Raw genomic sequence first — 22,256 nt, forward strand, 5'->3', positions numbered from 1 at the left:
AATCAGAGCTCTTAACTGCTGAGCCATCTCTCCAGCCCCCAACATGGTTGCTTTAAAATTTACACAGCTGTCATTGTTGGTCAGCAGTCATTATACTTCAGATTCAAATTAATTTGGTACCGTGTTCTGTCTTGTTTTTTGGTCCTCAAATACTTGTACTAACATATCTATCATTTAAAGAAACATTCTAATCAAAAATAAGAAGAAAGGTCTGGGGGAGATGCTTGCCTTACAAATATAAGGATCTGAGTCCAATCTGCATAACCCATGTTAAAAGCTCACTGTTGCTACAGTGGGTGCACATCTTTTAATTCCAGCAGTTAGAAGCAGTGTCAGGTGGATCTCTGAATTTGAGACCAGCCTGGTTTACATAGTCAGTTCCAGGACTGCAGGGATACAGTGAGACCCTGTTTCAACCTTTAAAAGGCTGGATGTGGTAGTACAAAGTTGGTGTCCTAGTGGCAAGGAGGCAGAAACAGGTGGATTCTTGGGTCTGATGGCTACCTACCCATGCTTACTGGAAAAATGCCAAGCCAGTGAGAGTCCCTCCCTCAAAAAGAAAGACTAGTGTTGGGGATTTAGCTCAATGCTAGAGTGCTTGTCCTGAGTTAGTCCTCAGTTCCAAAGAGAAGGAAGGAGAGAGAGGACAGAAGGGATGGGGGAAGGAAAAAAAAAAAAAAAAACACCTAAGGCCATGTACACCTGAAAACACAAGAAAAGTGATCCCAGGCAGAATTATGGAAGGGTGCCCTGTTGCCTTTCACTCCACACATATATTCTGTACTTACTACAGCAGTGATGGAGTCAAGCCCTACACTAGTAGTGTTGTAATTTTAAAAAGCAACTGAAGATACCATGTGACAAGGTTCAAGTAGAGGGTTTTTTTGTTTGTTTTTTGGGATTTTGTTTTGTTTTGGTTTTTGTTTTTTAATTAGGGGAAAGGATCCTAAAAAGGGGAGAGAGGACAGGAGCAGCAGAAAAGAGGAAAGAGAGGCAGAGAGATAGAGAGAAGAACAAACATGGAGAGAAAGAAAGAGAGGAATGAGAGTGGGTAGGGCTCTTTAAAAGGGAACATGGTGAATATGCACAGATGGTGCTCTTAGTGGCTGCAGCTGAGTGTGTATCCTGTCAGAACTCCAAGGGCAGCCCAACACAGATGCCTGAATACTAACAACTAGCACTAAATAAGGATGCACTTCAGCACTTTCACCATTGTACTATTTAACATCCATACCCTACCTTCCAGATCCTTTTACAATTCTTTCTGAAATAGCCCAGATTGGGCTTGAACTTCCGATATGCCTGCCTTCACCTCCAAATTTGTGGAATTATAGGTATGTGCCAAGACTCCTGGTTTATGCCAGGGCTTCATGAATGCTAGGCAAGCACTCTCCCAACCAAGCTACCTATACCAGCCTACCTTCTAGAGTCATGTCATTTCACTGTTCTTCATTCCATGGAAATGAACTAAAAAGCTGTTTCATCTGTAAAATTATATAGGACTAAAATAATAATAAATCACAAAATCATTTCTCCACAGAAACAAATTTGGAATATGAAGATCTTCCATTTCAATATGGTTATGAAGTATTTAGTACAGGACACAAATATCAAAACCCGACAGTACCTTGCTAAGACTTCTGCTGGATTCACATTTAATTTTAACATGCTCATTTCTCTGGGTAAATAATACCATTTTCTACAAATCTAAGTCCAGAGTACAATAATCATAATGATTTCTTTTTAAACTGACTATTCCATTCAAATTGGGTACCTCAGTCATGAGATACACTATACTGACAGTTTGGATATAGCCTCAGTGTCTCCCCAAGTGTCTATCTTCAGTGTGGTGATAGTGAGTACTGTAGTACCTTTAATAATCATGGGATAGGGTAAGAGAATACGGTTGCTAGAGGCAAATCCCTTAGAAAGGATGCTCACAGGGCAGGCTGTTACCAAAGCAGGAAGTCGGAGCCTGCTGTGCTTTCTTCCCTGCCTTGCCATGTGAACTGCTCTACACTCACTTCATCACAAAAACAGCACCCTCTCCAGAAGCTGGACACGGACAGTCTACCAAGCTGTGAGCTTAGCAAACTTCTTTTCTTTCTCCAGTGCCCATCTTCATATACTTTCTTATTGGCACAGACAACAGAGCTCCATTTTGATTTACAATATAAAGACTAGGGTTTTGTTTACTTGCTTGTTTTTGAGACAGGGTTTCTTTGTGTAGCCCTGGCTGGCCTGGCACTCTGTAGACCAAGGTGGCCTGGAACTCCAAGATCCACTTACCTTTGCCTCCCAAGTGTTGGGATGGGTATGTGCCATTTCACCCAGCTCTGGTTTGTATCATTAAAGGTCATCAACATTTTTAGATACCTGGACTCTCCCTTAACTTCAAATCACTTTGTGTGGCATACAGCACAAAGATTTTGCATGTATTCATTTGGATTTGGATTACAGGAGAAATAATGTAAGTATTTTTCCTTAATAGAATAAGCTAGAATAAATCAAATATCCAACTTTTATATAAAGGAAATTTTGTCTCCATTTAGACTTAAGTCTTGATGAACATAAAATATAATTACATTTTAAAAATAAGAGAATTAAGGCATATTCAAAATATTTTAATATAACAAAGAGGACAACTAGCATATTGGCATTGAAAACACATTTTATTGTTGTTATTCCACAAACTTGACTGAAATGGATTACTTCTGTATGTGTGGCAATGGGACTTAAACCCAGGACCTCACACATTAGGCAAGTATTTTACCACTGAGCTCTATGACTTCAAGCAGATTGTATTTTTAATTCTAGAGGTCAGGACACATTACTCAAAATTAGTCTGTTGGGACTCTTGTGATTGCTATGTGTATCAACCAAAAGCCATTCCTTAATATTCAAAACAGAACCAAACACTTCATTAGTAAAGTTATCTCATAGAATCAGCATGAATTTAAAAAAAAAAAAAAAAAAGTCTAGATTAAAATGTAGTAGCTAAAGCTGGGGCATAATGGTCCAGGCCTTTGATCCCAGCACTCAGAAGCAGAAGCAGGCTTCTGAGTTCAAGGCCAGCCTGGTCTACATAATAAGTCTCAGGACAGCCCCAGCTACATAGAGATTCTGCCTCAACACAAAACACACAAAAAAACATTGTGGTAGCTAGCTGGACACGGTGAAGCATGCTTGTAGCTCCAATAATCAGGGGCTGCAAGCAGGAGGAGCCCGAGTTTGAGGTCATCTGGGCTAAACAAATAGCCTGTCAAGTAACATAACACCCAGGCATGGTGGTTTGCACCTGTAATCCAAGCACTCTTGAAGCTGAGGCAGAAGGCCCACCATTAGTTTGAGGCACCCTAAGCTATATAATGAGTTTAAAGTCATTCTGGGCTACACAGTAAGACTGTATCTAGAAAGGAAATGGGGGATTGGTTGGTATATGTAGTTCAGTTGTAGAGTACTTGCCTAACATGCACAAACTCTTAAGTTTAATGCCCAGCAGTTAGAATCCGAGGCTGGGTAGGGTAAGGGTAGCAGGGTTGGAGAACTTGCCTGCTATGTGTGAGCCTTGGATTCCATCTCCAGCACTGCATCTCTCTCTGACTGAATTTTAACTTCATAAATCACTATCAATTATCATTCTAATACATAACTAAAAGACATTATACTTGCCTTAGTAACAGAAGCTATTCAGACATTTAAAGTTGCCAGAAACATGGTTGCAAGCTGTTTCAATATCCCAATGCCTAACTTATACAACAGTATCTTATAACAGCAGTTGCCAACAAATTCTTAAGTGAAAATATGAGATCAGTCTATGTCCATTTTCTTGAGTGACAGTTCATAGCTAAGTGCAAGTTGTCAAAAGTGCAGCCAAGCCCCAGTCCCCAGAACTCATGCTCTACCTTGACAACTCCCTTTTCTTACAAACACTCTGTGTACCCTTAATGAGCTTCCCTTTCAATGGACAATCCTGCCAATAATAAAAAGTTTTAACTGTAAACTGCGGTGGGCCCTGAAATGACTACAACTCTAGCCAACAACTTAATTACAGCTTTGTGACAAAAAAAGAGATAAATGTCATAATATTAAAATTACTCTGGCCAGAACCTATAGTCATGAAACATTTTCAAGTCAATTCTCTTTTTTTTTTTTAATGACTTCTTTTTATTTTATGTGCACTGGTGCTCCGCCTGAATGCATGCAAGGGCACTCAGTGTGTACCTGGTACCAGTGGCAGTCAAAAAAGGGTGCTTGGTCCCTGAAACTGGAGTTAGATAGGTGTAAAATGCCACATGGATGCTGGGAATCAAACCCTGGTCCTCTCTGAGAGCAACAAGTGCTCTTAACCACTGTGCAATCTCTCCAGCCCCCTCAAATCAATTAACATTAACCTCTAAAATACAATTGCATATTTTCTGTATAAATCTGACTTTATAAAAACAGTGGCAAATTTTTCTAACATAAGTTCAACAGTCAGTCTTAAGTTAATAGTACTAGTTACTATGACAACTGAAGAGTAGCTCTAAGCACCTCCTTTTCCCTCTCTTGAAAGGGAAGTTATTTCTTCTTTACTACTAATGAGGGAGGTTTAAGTAATAATTCCTTTTTTATATTCTACCAGGCTCAATTCTAGTCACTCAAGTTTACAGTAATTCCAGCCTCATTTTAAAAGGGCCTGTGAAGACTGCAAAGATGGATGGCTCCATACAAACGTTTGCTGCTAACCCTGAAGACTTGAACTGCATCCCAAGAATTCACATAAGAGAAGAAAACCAACTCCCAAAAGTTGTTCTCTAACCCCACCCCACACACACAGACAAATAAACACACTAATGCAGTAAAGATGCATGAGATTGAGAATTTAAATCATTTCCAGAGAATGTGCCCATTTTGTTCAAGACCAGGTTCAATATCAAGCACTGGAAAAAATTTTAAAAGCCACCTTCACAAGAGAAGCATCCTCCCCACTGTCTTTGTATGTCCAATACTATCCCTTGTTATCATACATCTTAGCTGTGATTATTTTACCTTAGATCCATGAGGGCAGGGGTGTACCTCACATACCATCCCAACTCTGCTACCCTGACGGGCATCAGCCTCACAACCTCATTTCAAAACTTAAGCTTCAGCCATCACCAGCAACTCACTCATCATCAGACCTACAACCTCAGCTATTTTCTGCACTGCTTATGCTCTAAATAACTGTTATTCAAAACTCACAGACCCTGAATCAAAAACAGTCCTTCAAAGACAGCTGAAATACTAGAGATGAACACACTTATAAACAGTGTGACTTGGTGAGCTATCAACAGTGAGCTGTGAATGTGAATCTCCCTCCTAAAAGGAGATGACAGAGGAACTTCCTTGAGCCTTATTTCTGTGGAGAAATGATTTATGATTTATTATTTTAGTCCTATTTAATTTTACAGATGAAACAGTTTTTTAGTTTATTCCCATGGAATGAAGAGTGATGAAGCCACAAGAATCTAGAAATAAATGTTACAGTGGATTCAGTAAACATATGTCATATATGTGTATATTACATACAACTTTATGGAGACAGCGCTGTATGCTGCTTCTGTGACACTACATTCTTCAGGGCTTCTTCCTCGGTATTTTTCCCTCCTCTAATTCTTTTGTGCTCATCTTCTACCACTGAAAGGACATTTCTCCAAGTTCTTCCTAAGTCTCTTTTCTCATTTATCAGTTTATTCCCCCCCCCCTCTCTCTCTCATATGTTCCTCATCTACTTCCTTGGCTTCTACTTAGTCATGATGCCAATGATTAATAAATATGCACTGACAGCTTCTCTTTCCTAAGCTTTTCTCCACATATCTAACTGCACTGGACCTACCCTTTCAAACTTCCTCTACTAGGCACCTATTCTAGGTTTAATGAAGCTAAAAGTAAACTATTACTTTCATGACACTTATCTTTCTGTTTGTTTTTTTAGAGACAGGGTTTCTCTGTATTGCCTTGGATCCTGTCTTGATACTTGCTCTGTAGATCAGGCTGGCCGCAAACTCACAGAGATCCACCTGCCTCTGCCTCTGGAGTACTGAGATTAAAGGTGTGTGCCACCAATGCCCGGCTCATGACACTTATCTAATAGCATAAATAAACCAGATTGTATTTGAAATTCCTCCTTCGACATAATCCAACATTCTATCCCTACAATCATACCCAATTAACAATCCAGTCCTATAAATTTTCCCCTAAATATATTTAAAATCCAATCACTTCCTTCTGCACTAGCAGTGCCTTGTTCATACCATACTAAATCTTGCCTATATTGCTGCAATTACTTCTCCTAAATGGTCCTCCATAGTTACGAGTCAACAAACAAGTGTGATGAAGAACAAATCACTAGTGGCTGTGGTTCTAATCACATACTGTATTGATGGTGAAAGAAAACATTTCAAAGTGCTTAAAAATCATAGAAAATTAAGTTCTCTTACCCAGTAAAATGGGGGAAATAACAAACACCTCATGTAACTCAAAATGAAATGAAATAAATGTTCCTTAGAAAATAAGTGGAAACCAGGGGCTCGAGAGATGGCTCAGTGGTTAAGAGTACAACTGCTCTTGCAAAGGACCTGGGTTCAATTCCCAACACCCACATGGCAGCTCACAATTGCCTATAACTCCTGTTTCGGGGGATCTGATGCCCTCACACATACACACAGGCAAAACACCAATGTATATAAAATAAAAATAAATAAATTATTTTTAAAAAGTGGAAACCAGTTTAAGTCAATACCACAATCATATAAACAACAAAGATATCAACAGTTAAGCATTTTCAGTTCCTATGTAAGATGCAAGACAAGCAATGCGAATTTCAATTAACATTCTACAATCATTAGTGACCCACACATACTAAATTCACTATACTATGTTACAAGCACTTTCCTGCCAGCCTGTTAATATTAGTACTCCATTGACATGAGAACTATTGCTCCTGACAGCACCAAGCATTTCCCAAGAGTATGTTGGGCAATGGTGTCACTTCTTCTGGAGTCCATCCTCTCCTTGGCTAATGGCCTCTTGGACAAAGAACTGCCCCCACCTGGACCACTGACTTGGATATGCTGTCCTACTGTGCTTGCAGGAGACAAACGACTGCTGAACCCTGCCAAGTCAGGGATGACAGCCTTTCTACCTCCCTGCTTCTGTAGTGGTCTGTCAGTTACTCTCGGCCTTAGTCAATTGCACCAACATTGCTGTGAGACTTTGGGTGGCTGTCCAGGTAGCCTGTTGTTTCTGTCTTCGCTGCCCTTTTGGAAGCTGCTGACCTGCACTTCCTGCCTACCCTAGTATTGTTATCTTCCTTCTCAGGTCTTTGATGATGTTGAAGATTAAACTGTCACAATTATTGTTCCCTCTTCCTAGATAGAAATATTAGGTACAAGACTTAAGTTTTCCAGCTTAGGACAACTCTATAGTAATCTCTGTTATGCCTTCACCCTAGGACTGGATGTGTAGTTCTTGCCATTTGCTCTTGTTACCTCACTGGTGATAGGTCTTAAGTTTGTATACTCTTAATTTTCCTTTTCCTAGAGCATACTTGATATTTGCTGTCGTTGTACATAGTTTTGTATCAAGTCTAAATCTTTTCTTTAGACTAAAAGAGGAATAGTGAGAGTGAAACAAAACCAACATCCCTCTAGAATGCAATCACCACTTTTAGCAAAGAATGTTTTCATGTTAGCTGCTTAGCACAGACGCTACTGGAGTACTGCATAGAGAGTGAAATGCTAAATTTACTGTTCAGGTCATCGACATCACTATGCTAGAAAGTTCATTTATTCATATATTTATGTCTTATTCTCGTCCCTCCCTGATACACACACAAGTAAAAAGAGAGGGAAGAGGAGGTATAAGTAAAGGAGGAAGGTAGGTAGATTAAAACAAACAACGTCACTGAAGCAATTTGTGGGAAAGGAATTTTTAGGAGTTACTTAACTCTTCCCATATTGTGGGTTAGCACACTGGAATCTGAATGTTTTATAATCAGGGTTACTAATGTGTCAGCACTTCTGTATTGGTTGCTTTAGCTAACACTTTTTAGAATAGACACTGTGCTAAGAACTTCACAGTCATCACGTTCATTTAAAATGAGGAAAGTTATTTTATAATCTACATTTTAAAAATGAGAAAAACTGATTCTAAAAAGTCAGAAAATGGTAAAATAAAAACAAATTAAAAAGTTTACAATAGGGAAAAGCAAAAACAAAACAACAATATTCAAATGCAAGAGTAGAACTCTAGACTCTACAACTTAATCACCATGCTGCTAACTGCATGTTCTCTGAATTTTTGCTTTTTATCATGATATTGGAGACCCATAAAAATTAAAAACAAGTATGCATGCACCACAAGACTCAGTGACCTTTGAAGAACCTTCGACATTTTCCATCTCAGCCAGATAAGTAACACTCCCCTGCTGATTCAAAACACTTCTGCTAAGAGACAAGAATTTCCTAAGTGAGCCAAACACAGAGGCACATGTCTTTAATCCCAGCAGAAGCAGTCAATATCTGAGTCTGAGGCCAGTCTGATCTACAGAGAAAGTTCCATGACAGCCAAGATACACAGAGAAACCCTGTCTTGAAAAACCAAAAGCATGTTTGTCAGGCACTGACATAGCCCAAAAAGTGGACATGCTTTATCTAAATTAAGTGGCTTCCCACATGCTAGTATTACAGATACATACCTTCATGTCCTGCTTTTTGGTTCCTATTTAAAGAAAATATGTTTTATGTTAGAAGTTACCAAGAAATACAACTATATCTAAATATGAGTTAAAATTACAAGAGGAATCCCTTAAGATGCTTGTTAGGGAGTTTATATTTTACCTTAGCTATATGGAAAAAAACCTTGAGATACCTTAATCTCAAATTAACTAGCTATTGGCCTGGCCTGACTCCCAACCATTACCTCCACCACCAACATATTAGACTAGAGCCTCAAGTCCAAACATAACACAAATAAAAGAAAAAACAGTAAAGACCTCATTTTACCAGATCCCAAACACTGCCAATTAGTTCTTTAGGACAACACTACAAAAATCTTCCAAGTGTAGCTGAAACTCCCAAAAGGGGTCTGTACACAAGCCTGAACTCATTTAATCTCTGAGTCTTCACTCTGAAGACTGCTTGAGCCCTGCTGGGTACCAAGCAATCACAACTAGCTGTCCCAGGAAATGAGCATGCAGTCCAGGCTCTTGAAAGATTTCTTCCAACCCTAAGACTCTAGCTCTACAATTTTCTAAAATAAACAGTACTATCAAATGTCTTCATAATCTTTTAAAGCAGATGACTGTCAATCACAGAACAGTTATGTAACAATAGGAAGAGCAGAAATTATAAGAATCAAATAAAACACTAGATGTTCAACAAATATCTGGTTAAGTAAATGCTTTATTTAAAAATCACAATAACATAATATTTCATTATAAGCTTTAAATGGAATTTAAGGAAAATGTGAGTTTTAAACTTAAGGTTTCATTCAAGGATTAGGTGAAACTTTGGTTTAAAATCTTTGAATGGCCAGGGTGGTGGTAGTACATGCCATTAATCCCAGCATTTGGGAGGGAGAGGCAGGTGAATATCTGTGAGTTAGAAGCCAGCCTGGTCTACAGAGTGAGTGCCAGGACAGCCAGGGTTATTAAACAGAGAAGCCCTGTTTCAAGAAAAAACAAAAATAAATAAAAAATATTTAAAAATGACAAGCCAATAAAAACTTATGGACAAAATAATGTGATATGACCTTTTCAAACATGATCTTAAAATTTTTTGAAAACTCATTAGGGATCAAGAAACAAGAAAAATGAAAGGAATGTTAATTGGAGATGTTTAGATATCTCCAATGTTGGAAGGATTGAAATGAATAAAACAATCTCTGCTCTACAGAACAGATACACATCAACAATTTTACTACATTCTGTGATTCACTAGGAGTAATTACACAGCACAGCCATACACTCACAGATCTCAGTATGGGAATGAAGTGTTCTGCAGCAGTACCAGCTGACATACTTCAGTGACACTTGAAAGGGTATCTGCACTGCCTAGTCTTATGTCAACTTGACACAAGCTAGAGTCACTGGAGAGGAGGGAGCCTCAGTTGAGAAATGCTCCCTTAAGATTAGGCAGTGGCAAGCCTGTAGGGCATTTTCTTAATTAGTGACTGATGTAGGAGGGCCTAGCCGATTATGAGTAGGACTACACCCGGGCTGGTGGTCCAGGGTTCCAAGAAGCAGAAAGCAGGTTGATAAGACATGAGGAGCAAGCCAATAAGCAGCACTCTTCCACAGTCTGCATCAGCTCTTGCCTCCAGATCCCTGACCAGTTTGAGTTTCTGCCCAGACTTCCTTCAAGGATAAATACTGATGTCAAAGTGTAAGGCAAATAAACCCTTTCCTCCCCATATTGTTTTGGTCATGGTGTTTCATCACAGCAATAGTAATAGTATCCCTGAGACAGAACCACAGCAGGAAGTAAGGCTAGGAAAATAATTTAGTAATAGATTAGTATGGCCTTGATGTTGTGAACTCTTCCTACACACCTGAAATGGCCATTGCCATCTTTGAAATCAGAGAAGCTGTGACTGCCAACAGAGCTCTTCCTAGGACTGGACTCACTACGACAGCCCCACACCAGTGCTGAGGTCCAGGCCTGAGTGTCTGCTGCGCTCCTCAGTGAGATGATCTCTACCAGGTACATGGACACTGAGAGTATCTAAATCATCTACACCAGTATAAAAATCAGGTTCAAAAGGTGATTAAGAAGGGGCTGGAATAACAGCTCAGCAGTTAAGAGCATTGGTTACTCTTCCAGGGGACCCAGGTTCAATTTCCAGCACATACATGGCAACTTTTATATCTCTAGTCCCAGAGAATCTGACACTCTCTTCGGGCCTCTGAAGGTACCGCACACATATAATGCAGACAAGACAAAAAAAAAAAAAAAAAAAAAAAAAAAAAAAATCCATACACAGAAAATACAATTTTAAATTTAAAAACATTAAAAGTGCTGAAACAATCAAGAAGCCCTGTCATGATGGTCACCCAAGTCAATCTGTGATGAGCTAGTTCCTATAGGAAACGTTGATACCCAAATTAAGTACTTGTGAGCCTCTGGGAAAGCTTTAATGATGGTATGACATAAAGAAATATGACAATTACTCCCACAGTATCTTATGTACCTCCCCCAACCTTGGGAAGTACAAACTGCTCTCCCACTTTGGGAATCTTCCCACAATCAGATGTAGCCAATGAGAAAGCAGCAGCTAGCAGCACTGCCTGCTTAGAGCCTGTAGAAAGCCTCCTGAGGCAAAAGAACTAGCCAACCTCTCATCCCTGAATGGTGGGGAATGGGAGATGTCAGGTAACTTCAGTAGCCAACCTGATACACCTGGGAGGAGGGAATCTCAATTCAGGGAATTGCCTATATCAGAATGGCCTGTGGGCATGTCTGTGGGGCATTTTCTCAATTGCTAATTGATACCAGAGGGTGCAGCCCACTGTGAGCAATGCCATCCCTGGGCAGAAGTCCTAGGTTATATAAGGTAAGTAGCAGAGGAAGTCATGGGGAGCCAGCAAGCAGGCAGAGTTCTTCCAAGTTCTAACTCCAGGTTCCCTCAATGATAGACTATACTATATAAAACGTAATAATCCCTTTCCTCCCAAGCTGCTTTTGGTCAGTGTTTTATCTCAGCAACAGAAAAGCAAACCAAGACAGGGATGAGGCACTGGAGATGCACAAGACATAGGCAGCTCATCCATGACTGTGGGTTAGAGAAAAAGAAGTAATGTTGCCTACGGAGCTGCTCTTCTGAAAAAACAACTGTTGGAAGGTATGGGACCTATGCTGCACTGGACCCTGTGGCCTAATCTGAGTATTCTCTTAGCTGCTGAAGACCCACAGGCACTTGCCTCACTCGCTTCAATTACACAAAGCTAACCCTGAATGTCATGCAGACTTAGAAAAGAACCTTGAAAACGTGGAAGAACAACTAAAAGAGCACAGATGAGAAAAAGTTCACATAAGGCGCATGGGCCAGGGACACTGCGAAATCCTTGAGTTTTATGGCTGGATCAGGTGCCAGTAACAGCCACCAAGGTGAATGAAGAAAATCCTGCAAGTGTCTGTGCCTATAAACGTTAAAGACAATTTGCATGAAGGTATCCTGCATGGATAGGAAAACAAAACAAAAAAACCCACTTCTGGAAGTCATAAGGCTACTGAATGAAAATTCCAGTGCCAAGAATGGATTCCACTGAGATTACACAGATCAAAGGGCTACTGCCAGTGCTATAGGTTATATGCTAAACTCTTTTACTGAAGACATCATGTGCTTTGGTTGCAGAACATGGAGAAATGAGGATAAGCTGAGTTCAGAGCATACTCCCTACTAGCTATGATTTGTAGTACAGAAAGGCACTACAAAGGCTGCTGAAGAATTGCTGCCAATGGTCTTACTCAGCAATGTACCCTTCATGTTAACACCATCAGTATGCCAAGCCAGATGTGTTCACTGATGCAACAGTGTCATTCAACTACTTTCCAAGGCCTGCTCCACTGGAAGGAACTTATGTTTGGAACTATTAGTGAGGGCAGATAAAAGCTCATGGCTGAGGAGGTCATACAGCCTACTGGAGAATCTACTGCTGTGGTTTTTGCTAACTGGATCTGATAGGCCCCCATCAAACTGCCTTTTATGTTTACACCCATGGACTATAACTGCTGTTGGCCTTGGTCAGACAACTTCTTTTTGTAGGGTCAGTGATTACTGCAGAGACTCAAAGCCAGTCAAAGGTGCTGAGGGTAAGTGACTCTTACTGTGGATAACAACTCAAATGCCTCACCCTAAATAAGAGAAAATAACCTTATGTCAAGGCTCAGGAAGAGATCAAGTGGAAAGGGAGCCCACAAAGAATGAAAAAGAGCCAGAGGACAATCAAAATGCTGAGGAACTCTGTTCTCTAGCTACTGCCATCTTGAAATTAGTGAAGCTGCACAAGTCATCTCTTAACTGGAAGGAGAGACAGTACAGACAGTTGACAAGCCCCTTCTCTCCTCTGTGAAAATATACAAACATCCAGAAGAGAGACTCTTCTTGGGTGGTGTATGCTCCTCTTGTTACCCCAATTAAACATACTGTCACCAAGCTAGTTGTTGCAGAACTGTTTCTTTGGTCAATGACTGCCTCTCTATCTGAGGCTAATTGAAACAGGATTGCCCAAGAATAGCAGACACCTGAGCGCCATGCTTTGGCACTCATCATTTATTCAGCAGCTATTTTTTTTTTTTTTTTAGCATGCAAGGACCAGTGTTATGTAGGTTTTGTCAAAGATCTATGCAACATTTTGAGGAAAGATCAATTAGTCTAATATCTCATCATCACATGAAAGAAATGGCACAGGATTTTGAACTGTAAGGACAAATACTGGAAAAAGGATCTGAGAGACAACCCATGGAAGATTGTACATGAAGAATAACAGTAAGTTAGAGTGGATGTTGAGACAATGATGGTTTCTAGCTTAGGTACTAGAACACATTTATCCCACATACAAGATAAGGAATATAGAAAAGTCAGATATTACAAGGTAAAAATTAACTTCAGAGACTTACAAGGAAAAAGTATTGGTGTTATCAAAGAAGGAATATTTTAATTCAACAACAAAAGCCACCAACACCCAAGAACAAGAAGGTAACCCTTAAAAGACTACAGTCAAGTCAACAAGTTTTAACAATAAGGCAGACCATTGATTACCAGACTAAATAGGAAAAAGAGCATCTGCTCAAGTCAACCTGTTCTATGCAGAGAAACATACACCTGTAAATCTTTGAGCTAGCAGTTCAGTTTTTGGTCTCAGGATCTGGTCATACTCTCAAAAGCTATGTTTATGTGGATTTTGTAAAGATTTATTTATTTTTCCTGTATGTATATGAGTGTTTGCTGCAGGTACATATATGCACCACATGCAGCCAATGCCCAGAGATCAGAAGAGGTCATTGGATCCCTTATAAGCAGCCACCTAGGTGCTGGGAAGTAAACCATGATCCTCTGGAAAAGCAGCCAAGTACTCTTAACCTCTGGGCCATCTCTTCAGTCTCTATTTATGTGTTCTCGTCTATGTATATTATACTAGAAATAAAAACAAGACCAAGCTCAGTGACAGAACACTTGCTTTACCACTCACGAGACCTTGCATCCATGTCCAGAAATCATGAAAATATGTTTGCTAAGTTCACTTTAAAACACATCACATTTTAATTAAATGATATATTCTCTATAAGGGGGAAGAACCTCTGCATTTTCAAAATAAAGTTAAATTTACTTTTTTGGGTTTTTTGTTTGTTTGGTTGGTTGGTTGGTTTTTGTTTTTTAGAGAAAAGGTTTCTCTATGGCTTTGTAGGCTATCCTGGAACTACCTCTTATAGACCAGGCTAGTCTCCAAATCACAAAGATCTGCTTGCTTCTGCCTCCCAAGTGCTGGGATTAAAGTCGTGAGCCACCAATGCCAGGCTAGGTTAAGTTTATTTACAGTGATTATTTTTTTTGGGGGGGGGGCAAGCTTCCTACATTTGCTTAATCAGTATATTCTGTCATGCCTATTTATGCATTTAATTTCTTGAACTACATTATCTTGCTTCAAGAACATGAAATATACTTAGGTTCCAACAGGTATGTAAAAGAGTTTTTTTCCTTTAAAAAAAAAAAAAAGTGATAGCCCAGGCTGATCTCAAACTTGCAATGTCCCTGACTATTTCCAAGGCACTAGACTTGCAAGCATGTGCTGCCACTCCCAACCTCAACTCTGCTTCTTCAAGTAATTAACGGGCATTCTGATTTCCAAGTAGTTGTTTCTCTCTTCCACCTTTTTTTTTTTTCTTTTCTTTTCTTTTTTTTTTTTTTTTTTTTGCCACATTGGTGTTTTGCCTGCATGATGTCTGTGTGTGGATGTCAGATCCCTAGCAATTGAAGTTAAAGACACTTATGAGGTAACATATGGATGCTGGGAATTGAACCCAAGACCCTCTGGAAAAACAGCTGATGCTCTCAACCACTGAGCCATCTCTCCAGCGCCTATACATAGCACTTTAACACCATACATTGTATTGATTATCAGAAAACAACAGTTCACTAAGTTGTACAGATCTTACAAATGTGGAGACAATTCATGAAAATATCAGAAATTGCATTCACTGCTATCATCGACAATCTTACCAGACAAAATACATGGAGAAAAGCAAAAGTAAAAAGGGCATATAAAAAAAAACTTCTGAGTATTCAGAAACACCAAAGCTCATTATTTTGATTATGGGTTTTCAAAAAGCTTTCACTTAGTTTATATCCATGATAAAAATACCATCAATTTTTCTCTTGAAAGTGACAGACTCGCTGCATTTATGTTCAGTAAATACCTGTGAAAGACTCACATCTGAATAATTATGGTCTTCTAGGTAGCCTTTCAAGTGAAAACAGTGCTTCATAGAAATGAAAACAGCAAGTTGGACTTGCAGCAGAGGCAGTACTAGTGTCTTCCTTCCCTCTGTCTCCCACCACTATACCTGGGCTTTCAGCAGAAGGGCTTTATGCATACTCTCTACCTTGTCAGACTACTAGGAGGAGAGACTTAACAGAACTAGCCTGTTATGCTGCTTCACCGGGGATAAGGGATACTCTTAGGTGGAGTGGGCAGGTTTTTGGTAGGTGGTGGGGGAAGTGTTCCTCTGCTTTGACTCACACTAAAATGTCTTCACATACCACTGCCTCTGTCTGCACTGTTCATCACACAGTTAACAGTGAAAAGGACAAACAACAGCTTAGTGAAGTTATGAAAAACAGCTTGGACATCACAGATTTAGTGCACTTCTATAGTATGAAGGTTCCTCCTTCCACACTCTGAAAATCATTACTAGATACAATCCAAACGCTTAACCCCCTTCATAATTTGCCTATAAATGATGAACTTGTATGAGTTCTTTAACCTAAGATAAACAGAGGATAAGCCCTTGAGAATAAAGCCCTAAATAAAAAGTAGAAATGTTCTTCAAGTAATAGAAGATCAGGAACTGTGTGTTTCAAAACAAAACCCACACCATTAGATGGGTCCCTATTTTGTTTCTCTTATTTCTACACTAAATGTCTAGAAAAACTGGTACCAAACCTCAAACTAACAAACAGAAAGTCACTGTGAAGGATAACAGGTACACTCTAAAGGTTTTTCCCTGGTAATAGTTGGTTGCTTTAGTTTCTTCAAAATGTGTACTTTAAAATTTATCCCTTTTATAAAAGCTAAAATAACTTTTACCAGTAGTCAAATCATAACCACATAACTGTGCTAGCTACAAGTATACATACTTTTTAATAGATAATTTTTATTTCTTCAGTTCACACTAAAGATATAAAAATGCCACTTTACGTAAAGAATTTACCTTTATTTATTCATTTATTTTATGTGTATGAGTGTTTTGCCTGCATTGGTGTCTACAAATTGTGTATGTGTCTGTACCTGACAGAGGCCAGAAGAGTCTCTAGGACTGGAGTTACAGATGCTTGTGAGCTGTCAAGTGAGTTCTAAGACTAGAACCCAGGTCCTCTGGAAGAGCACCTAGTGATCTTAATTGATGAACCATCTCTCCAGCCCCTCACTTACAAAACTATATATAGCCCAAAATGTTTTGCATCCACAAAACACTAACAAAGGAAACTAAAAATTCCTCACTATGGTGAGTACCTATCTCAGATTTTGTATCATCAAAGACACTAAAGAAATGTTGCTGAATGCTGAAGTTACCAGACTCCTTCCTACCTGTCACAAACACTAGCACTTTTTCTGCTGTAACATCTTTTCTACATCTCCCCAAAATGAGACCAAGGAGACACCAATCTCTTTTTTGCTCAAATGGCTGTAAGACTAGGATGACTTACCAGCTATCAGCTATCATTCAGACAACAGTTCAAAACCAAAGCAAACAACTTTGTCACTTCTATTGTAACTATCTGCTATACAAATTACGAAAGAAAATAATATTCCATTCCTACATGAAGATACTTGTCTTAAGTCAATCATGCAGTAATTAATACAGCCATTGGCAATACCAAATACTTTCCTATCTGCAACACTGAACAGTTCATTCACTAAAGTGTCACATGCTTTTCTTGTGATACTCTCAAACAAGAGCCATCGATGCACTGGCTCAAACCTGTAATCCCAGCATGCAAAAGGCCAAGGCAAGAGGAATGCTATGAGTTCAAGGTTAGCCTGAAGTACATGGCAAGGCTGACTCAAAAGAATCCTGTCTTTTTGACATCTATCACTGTTTGCATAAAACTGTAAAATAGAAATCTGAGATCCTTGAGCTATCTTCTTGGTCAACGTCTAGATTTTTTTAAATAACTAAACAAATTTAAACGAAAGCCATCAAAATGAAATTCAATGATGAAAATGGCATGTTATGCCCAATCACATTTTATTCTGACATACTTGGTATATGTATAACCACTCTGCAGAATGACAGGACCTACCAAAGATAGAGCCAAAGAAAACAGTCATCTGTTCCAAAAGAAAGCATCTGAACCAGCTGCTTTATTAAAAAAAAAAAAAAAAAAAAAAAAAAAAAAATTACATATTGGCCAGACGTTGGTAACACACCCCTTTAATTCCAGCACTCTGGAAGCAAAGGCAGGTGAATCTCTAAGTTTGAGACCAGCCTGGTCTACAGAGAGCAAATTCCAAGGCAGCCAGAGATATACAGAGAAACCCTGACTCAAAACAAACAAAACAAAACAAAAATTTACAGATATATGTATACATACTTACGTATATATCCATTCCAATAAAATCTTTTTTAAAAAAAAACACCATGAACCCATCTTCTGTAGCAACAAGATGTTTCAGATGCCTAGAATGGCATCTAATTTCACAACTAAGATTCAGTTCAGAGGTCTTTCTGACCCAAGGGATCCAAACACTGGCTATGGTCAGACAAGCAAGGCATTAGCAAATCTCGGCCCTGTGCTCTGCAGCTAACCACTCCTGCTGTGGTTCTTGCCAGCCTTATTCTCTAAATCACTCTAACCTAACTGCTAATAAAACATGTCAACTGGGGAGAATATCTCCTCCTAACCACTAAAACTTTAGCTTTACATCTGTGTTCTGCAGTCCTCCAATCGTGTTTTCCTATTGCTTGCAACAAGGAAACACTCTGCATGTAATCAGTATGTACTTATTAACAATGCCCTGTTCTACTGTTCTGTCCAAACATGGATTCCTCTCTCAATCTCAGAAACAGCAGAAGGACAGGTAACAGAGAATTGAAAGCCCTTGTAGTTAATTTAGGGCCAAACTTAAAAGAGAAGAGGCAATGCAGACAGAGTACAGATGAAGCTGAGAGGGTCACAGAGCAGAACACTTACTTTTAGGAACAGAGTGTCCCTTAGACTTCTGGTGAGTTGCCCAGAGCCTCTTCAGTTCCAAATGACAATGCTTCTCTGAGTCCTCCTCAAGTAATGCTTCCACCACTAAAAATTGGAACTACAAGAACTCAGATATACTGGTTAAAGAAAAAAAAAGATTGTCAGGGCCCCCAGGTGGGCCTCAAGCCTCTTTTAAAGTAGGCCCACGCCTCTGTTCTGGGCCAACTTCTCTGGATACTATATCCATCCTTCTTCCAGAAGCCAGGCATTCAGCCTGCTGTTTCTCCTCTGAGTGGCACCACCTACTCTATTTCTCAGGGTTCCTCTAACCCCAAGACTGGCTGTAGAGTAGAACACCAGCTTCCCCCCATTCCTTGCTATCCCTGCAAATGAATGAATAGGCTCTTCTAATTCCAGTATGTTTCCAATAGCTAGCTAGCTCCAAGAGAATAGAGGGGGGAAACAAAAAAAAAAAAAAAAAAAAAAAAAAAGCAGCAATATAGTGGCAGAGATAAGGATTATAGTAATTGTCTGTACTTCAAAATGCCTGCCTCCAAAAAGTCAAATCATCTACATATTGCTTATTTACAAATATGTAGATGTACAATCCTATGCTAAGCCATCCCCATCCTTATATAGAGAGACATAAAGATAAACCCTGCTTTTCAAAATGCTTACAATGTGAGTTCAAAAATAGTTATTGTTTCTTCTTTTAGACTCTTTCCTTTAACTTACAGGGTATTTTAAAACTTGTTTTTAATAAACATCACAAAAGGCTAAAAATATTATATCTAATGTAAATGAAGTCACAGTGAAAGCCTATTGAGATTTACAAGACAGGTATGTCAAAAGCAACTAGTATTGTCGAGACAGTAAAATTCTGACGTCTCTACACTTTTAATTTTAATAAAATTCTATAAACTACATTCAACATATTTTTAGAAATAACTTGAACTGACTACTTAGAATAGTCAACATTATACAGGCCCTCTTTTCCAAGCAACAAGAAGCTTCTCACTGTTCTTATTGTAGCAATGTGTATTTTAACAGGCTTCGGAGTATCAAATAAATATCTAAATATTGCTACAAATCACAAGACTCTAAGAAGAGAATTCAAAAGATACTTTTCTGCAAAGGAACTATGACCAAGTGTGGACATATCAAGAATGGCCACTGACTGAATTTCCTAGATTGAATTCTTTGTAAGTGTTTTGTTTTAAGGACGATTATAATACTGTCTACCATACACAAATGTAGGGCTCAGAACAGGCAAAGATCACGTAATCTCATTACTCTCAAGATATTCAGATACTCGAGATGAAAATGTGTCCCTGGTTTCGCCTCCCAACTACTTAATTGTAAAAATATCACAGAAACGGAACAAAACAAAGACGCAAAAACCCCAAACCTAACCCTCCCGGACAAACATCCATGACTAAGAAAGTTGAACCTATTCCGATCCTACGACGAGATACTTTCCGCCTCCCCCACCCCTCCCCACTCAGGGTCGAATGACATCCAGGCCTTTCCCTCACCCACCCCCCATCCCCCTCCTGCACACCAACTCAACAATGCGGCCACCTTCCCAGTGCCAAGCTGGGGAAGGGGCACCGCACCGGCCACGCGCGAGCACCGCAGCAGCAGTCACCGAGCGACCCCCTTTGAATCATTCATCCTCCGCAGCGGCCGTTGCCGGGCTCCGCTGCCCCCACAGCCTCCGCCAACCTCCGTGGAGCTGGGTCGCGCCCCACCGCGGCCGCCGCCTGGCTGGCCGCCCCGCCGTCCGTCCCGCGTCCCGCGGGGGGGTGGGGGGTGGAAGTCGCCTCCGGGAGCGGGAGCGGACGCGGGGTGCGCGGGACTCACCGGGTGGAGGTGCCCTTCCGCACATCGCACATCATGCACTTGAAGGCCTCGGCGCTGTTCCGGAAGGTGCAGACGCTGCAGTCCCAGTAGCCCTCATCCGAGGCGGGCTTCGGCTGCCGCTTCGGCCTGCAGGACACAACCGGACACGACGCCGCAGCGCGGGGTCAGCGGCAGGCCGCGCCCGGCGCCCCCCCCCCCGCGCCCCATGCCGTGCCGTGCCCCGCCCCGCCCGGCCCGCGACCCCCGCCCCCCCTCCCCTCCCCCGCCCGGAGCCGCGCGGGGGAGGGGAAGGGAGCGCGGCCGCTGACCCCGGCCGCCATCGCGGCCCATTGTGGGCATCCGCGCGCGCCGCCGCTCCCTCCCCCCATTCCTCCTCTTCCAACCCCGGAGCCGCGGCCGCCCCGTACCGGGTCGGGCTCTTCTTGTCGCCCATGCTCGCCTCGCAGCCGCGGCCGCTGTGTCAGCCGCCGTAGGTTAGAGGGGGCCGGCGGAAGCGCGGAGGCGAGGGGGGCGGGGAAGGCCGCGCCGCGAGCTGCAGCCGCCGCCGCCGCCGCCGTCGCCGCCGCCGCCGCCGCCGGATCCCACGCAGCCTCCAGCTGTCGGGGAAACTCCTGCCCGCGCGCGCGCGCACGTGACCCGCGCCGGCCAACCAGCGGCCGCGCCGGAGACTTCAAACGCGGGCAGCGCGGCCCGGCACGGGTGGCGACTTCGCGCCGCCGCCTCCCTCCTGCCTGTCAGCCCCGAGGGCCCGGGCCCCGCCGCGGCACGGAATCCCGGAGAGGCGCGATGGCGAGCGTCCTGCAAACGCCTGTGCATTCGGGCACGCGGCTCCTCCACCCCCAACACCCCCCCCCGCGCGGCGGAGACTGTCTGTCATCCATCATTTGGGGCAGCCAGACGGAACCTCAACCAAGCAAAGGTTCGGTGCCCTGCTCTTAGCTTACATAATTCAAACATGACGAAACCGCAGGGTCTGATGCCATTTTAATTCCAGAGGCGTTCTCTTAGCCTCACGGGGCTCTGTAGTGGCTTGTTATAAAACGGATGCTTCTCCTGACAAACGAGCTTGCTGATGCCCTGAATACCACCTACACACACACACACACAGAGAGAGAGAGAGAGAGAGAGAGAGAGAGAGAGGGAGGGAGGGAGGGAGGGAGGGAGGGAGGGAGGGAGGGAGGGAGGGAGGGAGGGAGGTAGGTCTCGGTTATTTCAGCCTGCAGGAGACACGCATCTCGTGCTACATCCTAACACTGGTCCTTGAAGCTCTGCTTCCACCTCGCCAACCACCACCAGAGTTAGCGTGCCAATGCTCTGATCAAGAGCTCAGCCTTTCTGCCTTACTTCGGGGTCCTGATGGAGGCACAGAAGCTTAGCTTCAGGCTTTAAGTGTTGAAGAGGACCCGAGTTCAGTCACTGTGTACCTAACAGTTGATCTAAAGCGAAGACATCTGGGGTGTACTGTAAGGATGTTTAGGAAATCTCTACCCCACTGTGACAGAGCAAGTTGAAGCAAATTTTCATCATAATACTCAGAGTGGGATGGCAAACTAAAAACTTATGAGTTAATTATTTATGAAATCCTTAATATTTTTAACTATATTGCCTGATGGTAATTGAAATAGGAAAGCAAACCCCAGCTATGAAGAGACTCCTGTATTGATATATTACTTACTAAGCAACAATGACCTAATAACCAAAATGGGAAACACCATCCTTTTTATCATTGGGAATTAGAGATTAATTGGGGTAATTAAGAGGGAACTAGGCCACACGCCTCTGAGAAAAGGAATTCAGAATGAAGTATAGACAAACAGGCTAGGGGGTATAGCTCAGTGGTGAAACACTTGCTTAGATGCACAAGAATCTGAATTACTGAAGATTTGGGGGGAAAACATTTAAAAGATTCATTTATGTGGGGTTTTGCTTGGTCGGTTAGCATTACTTCATTTTTGCAA

General features: G+C 41.5%; 1 protein-coding gene across 1 annotated transcript in view; it reads right to left on the reverse strand.

The window, feature by feature from the left end:
- The window catches only part of Yaf2 (YY1 associated factor 2), a 60,687-nt gene extending 39,814 nt beyond the window's left edge, over positions 1-20,873 (reverse strand). Inside the window, 2 exon segments of the mRNA XM_051189705.1 lie at positions 20,299-20,424; positions 20,706-20,873. Of these exon segments, the coding sequence (XP_051045662.1) occupies positions 20,299-20,424; positions 20,706-20,731 (152 nt within the window). The 5' untranslated portion in view covers positions 20,732-20,873.
- Between the last annotated feature and the right edge of the window lie 1,383 nt (positions 20,874-22,256).

This window comes from Phodopus roborovskii, unplaced genomic scaffold (genome assembly GCF_943737965.1).
Source record: "Phodopus roborovskii unplaced genomic scaffold, PHOROB, whole genome shotgun sequence".
NCBI lineage: Eukaryota > Metazoa > Chordata > Mammalia > Rodentia > Cricetidae > Phodopus > Phodopus roborovskii.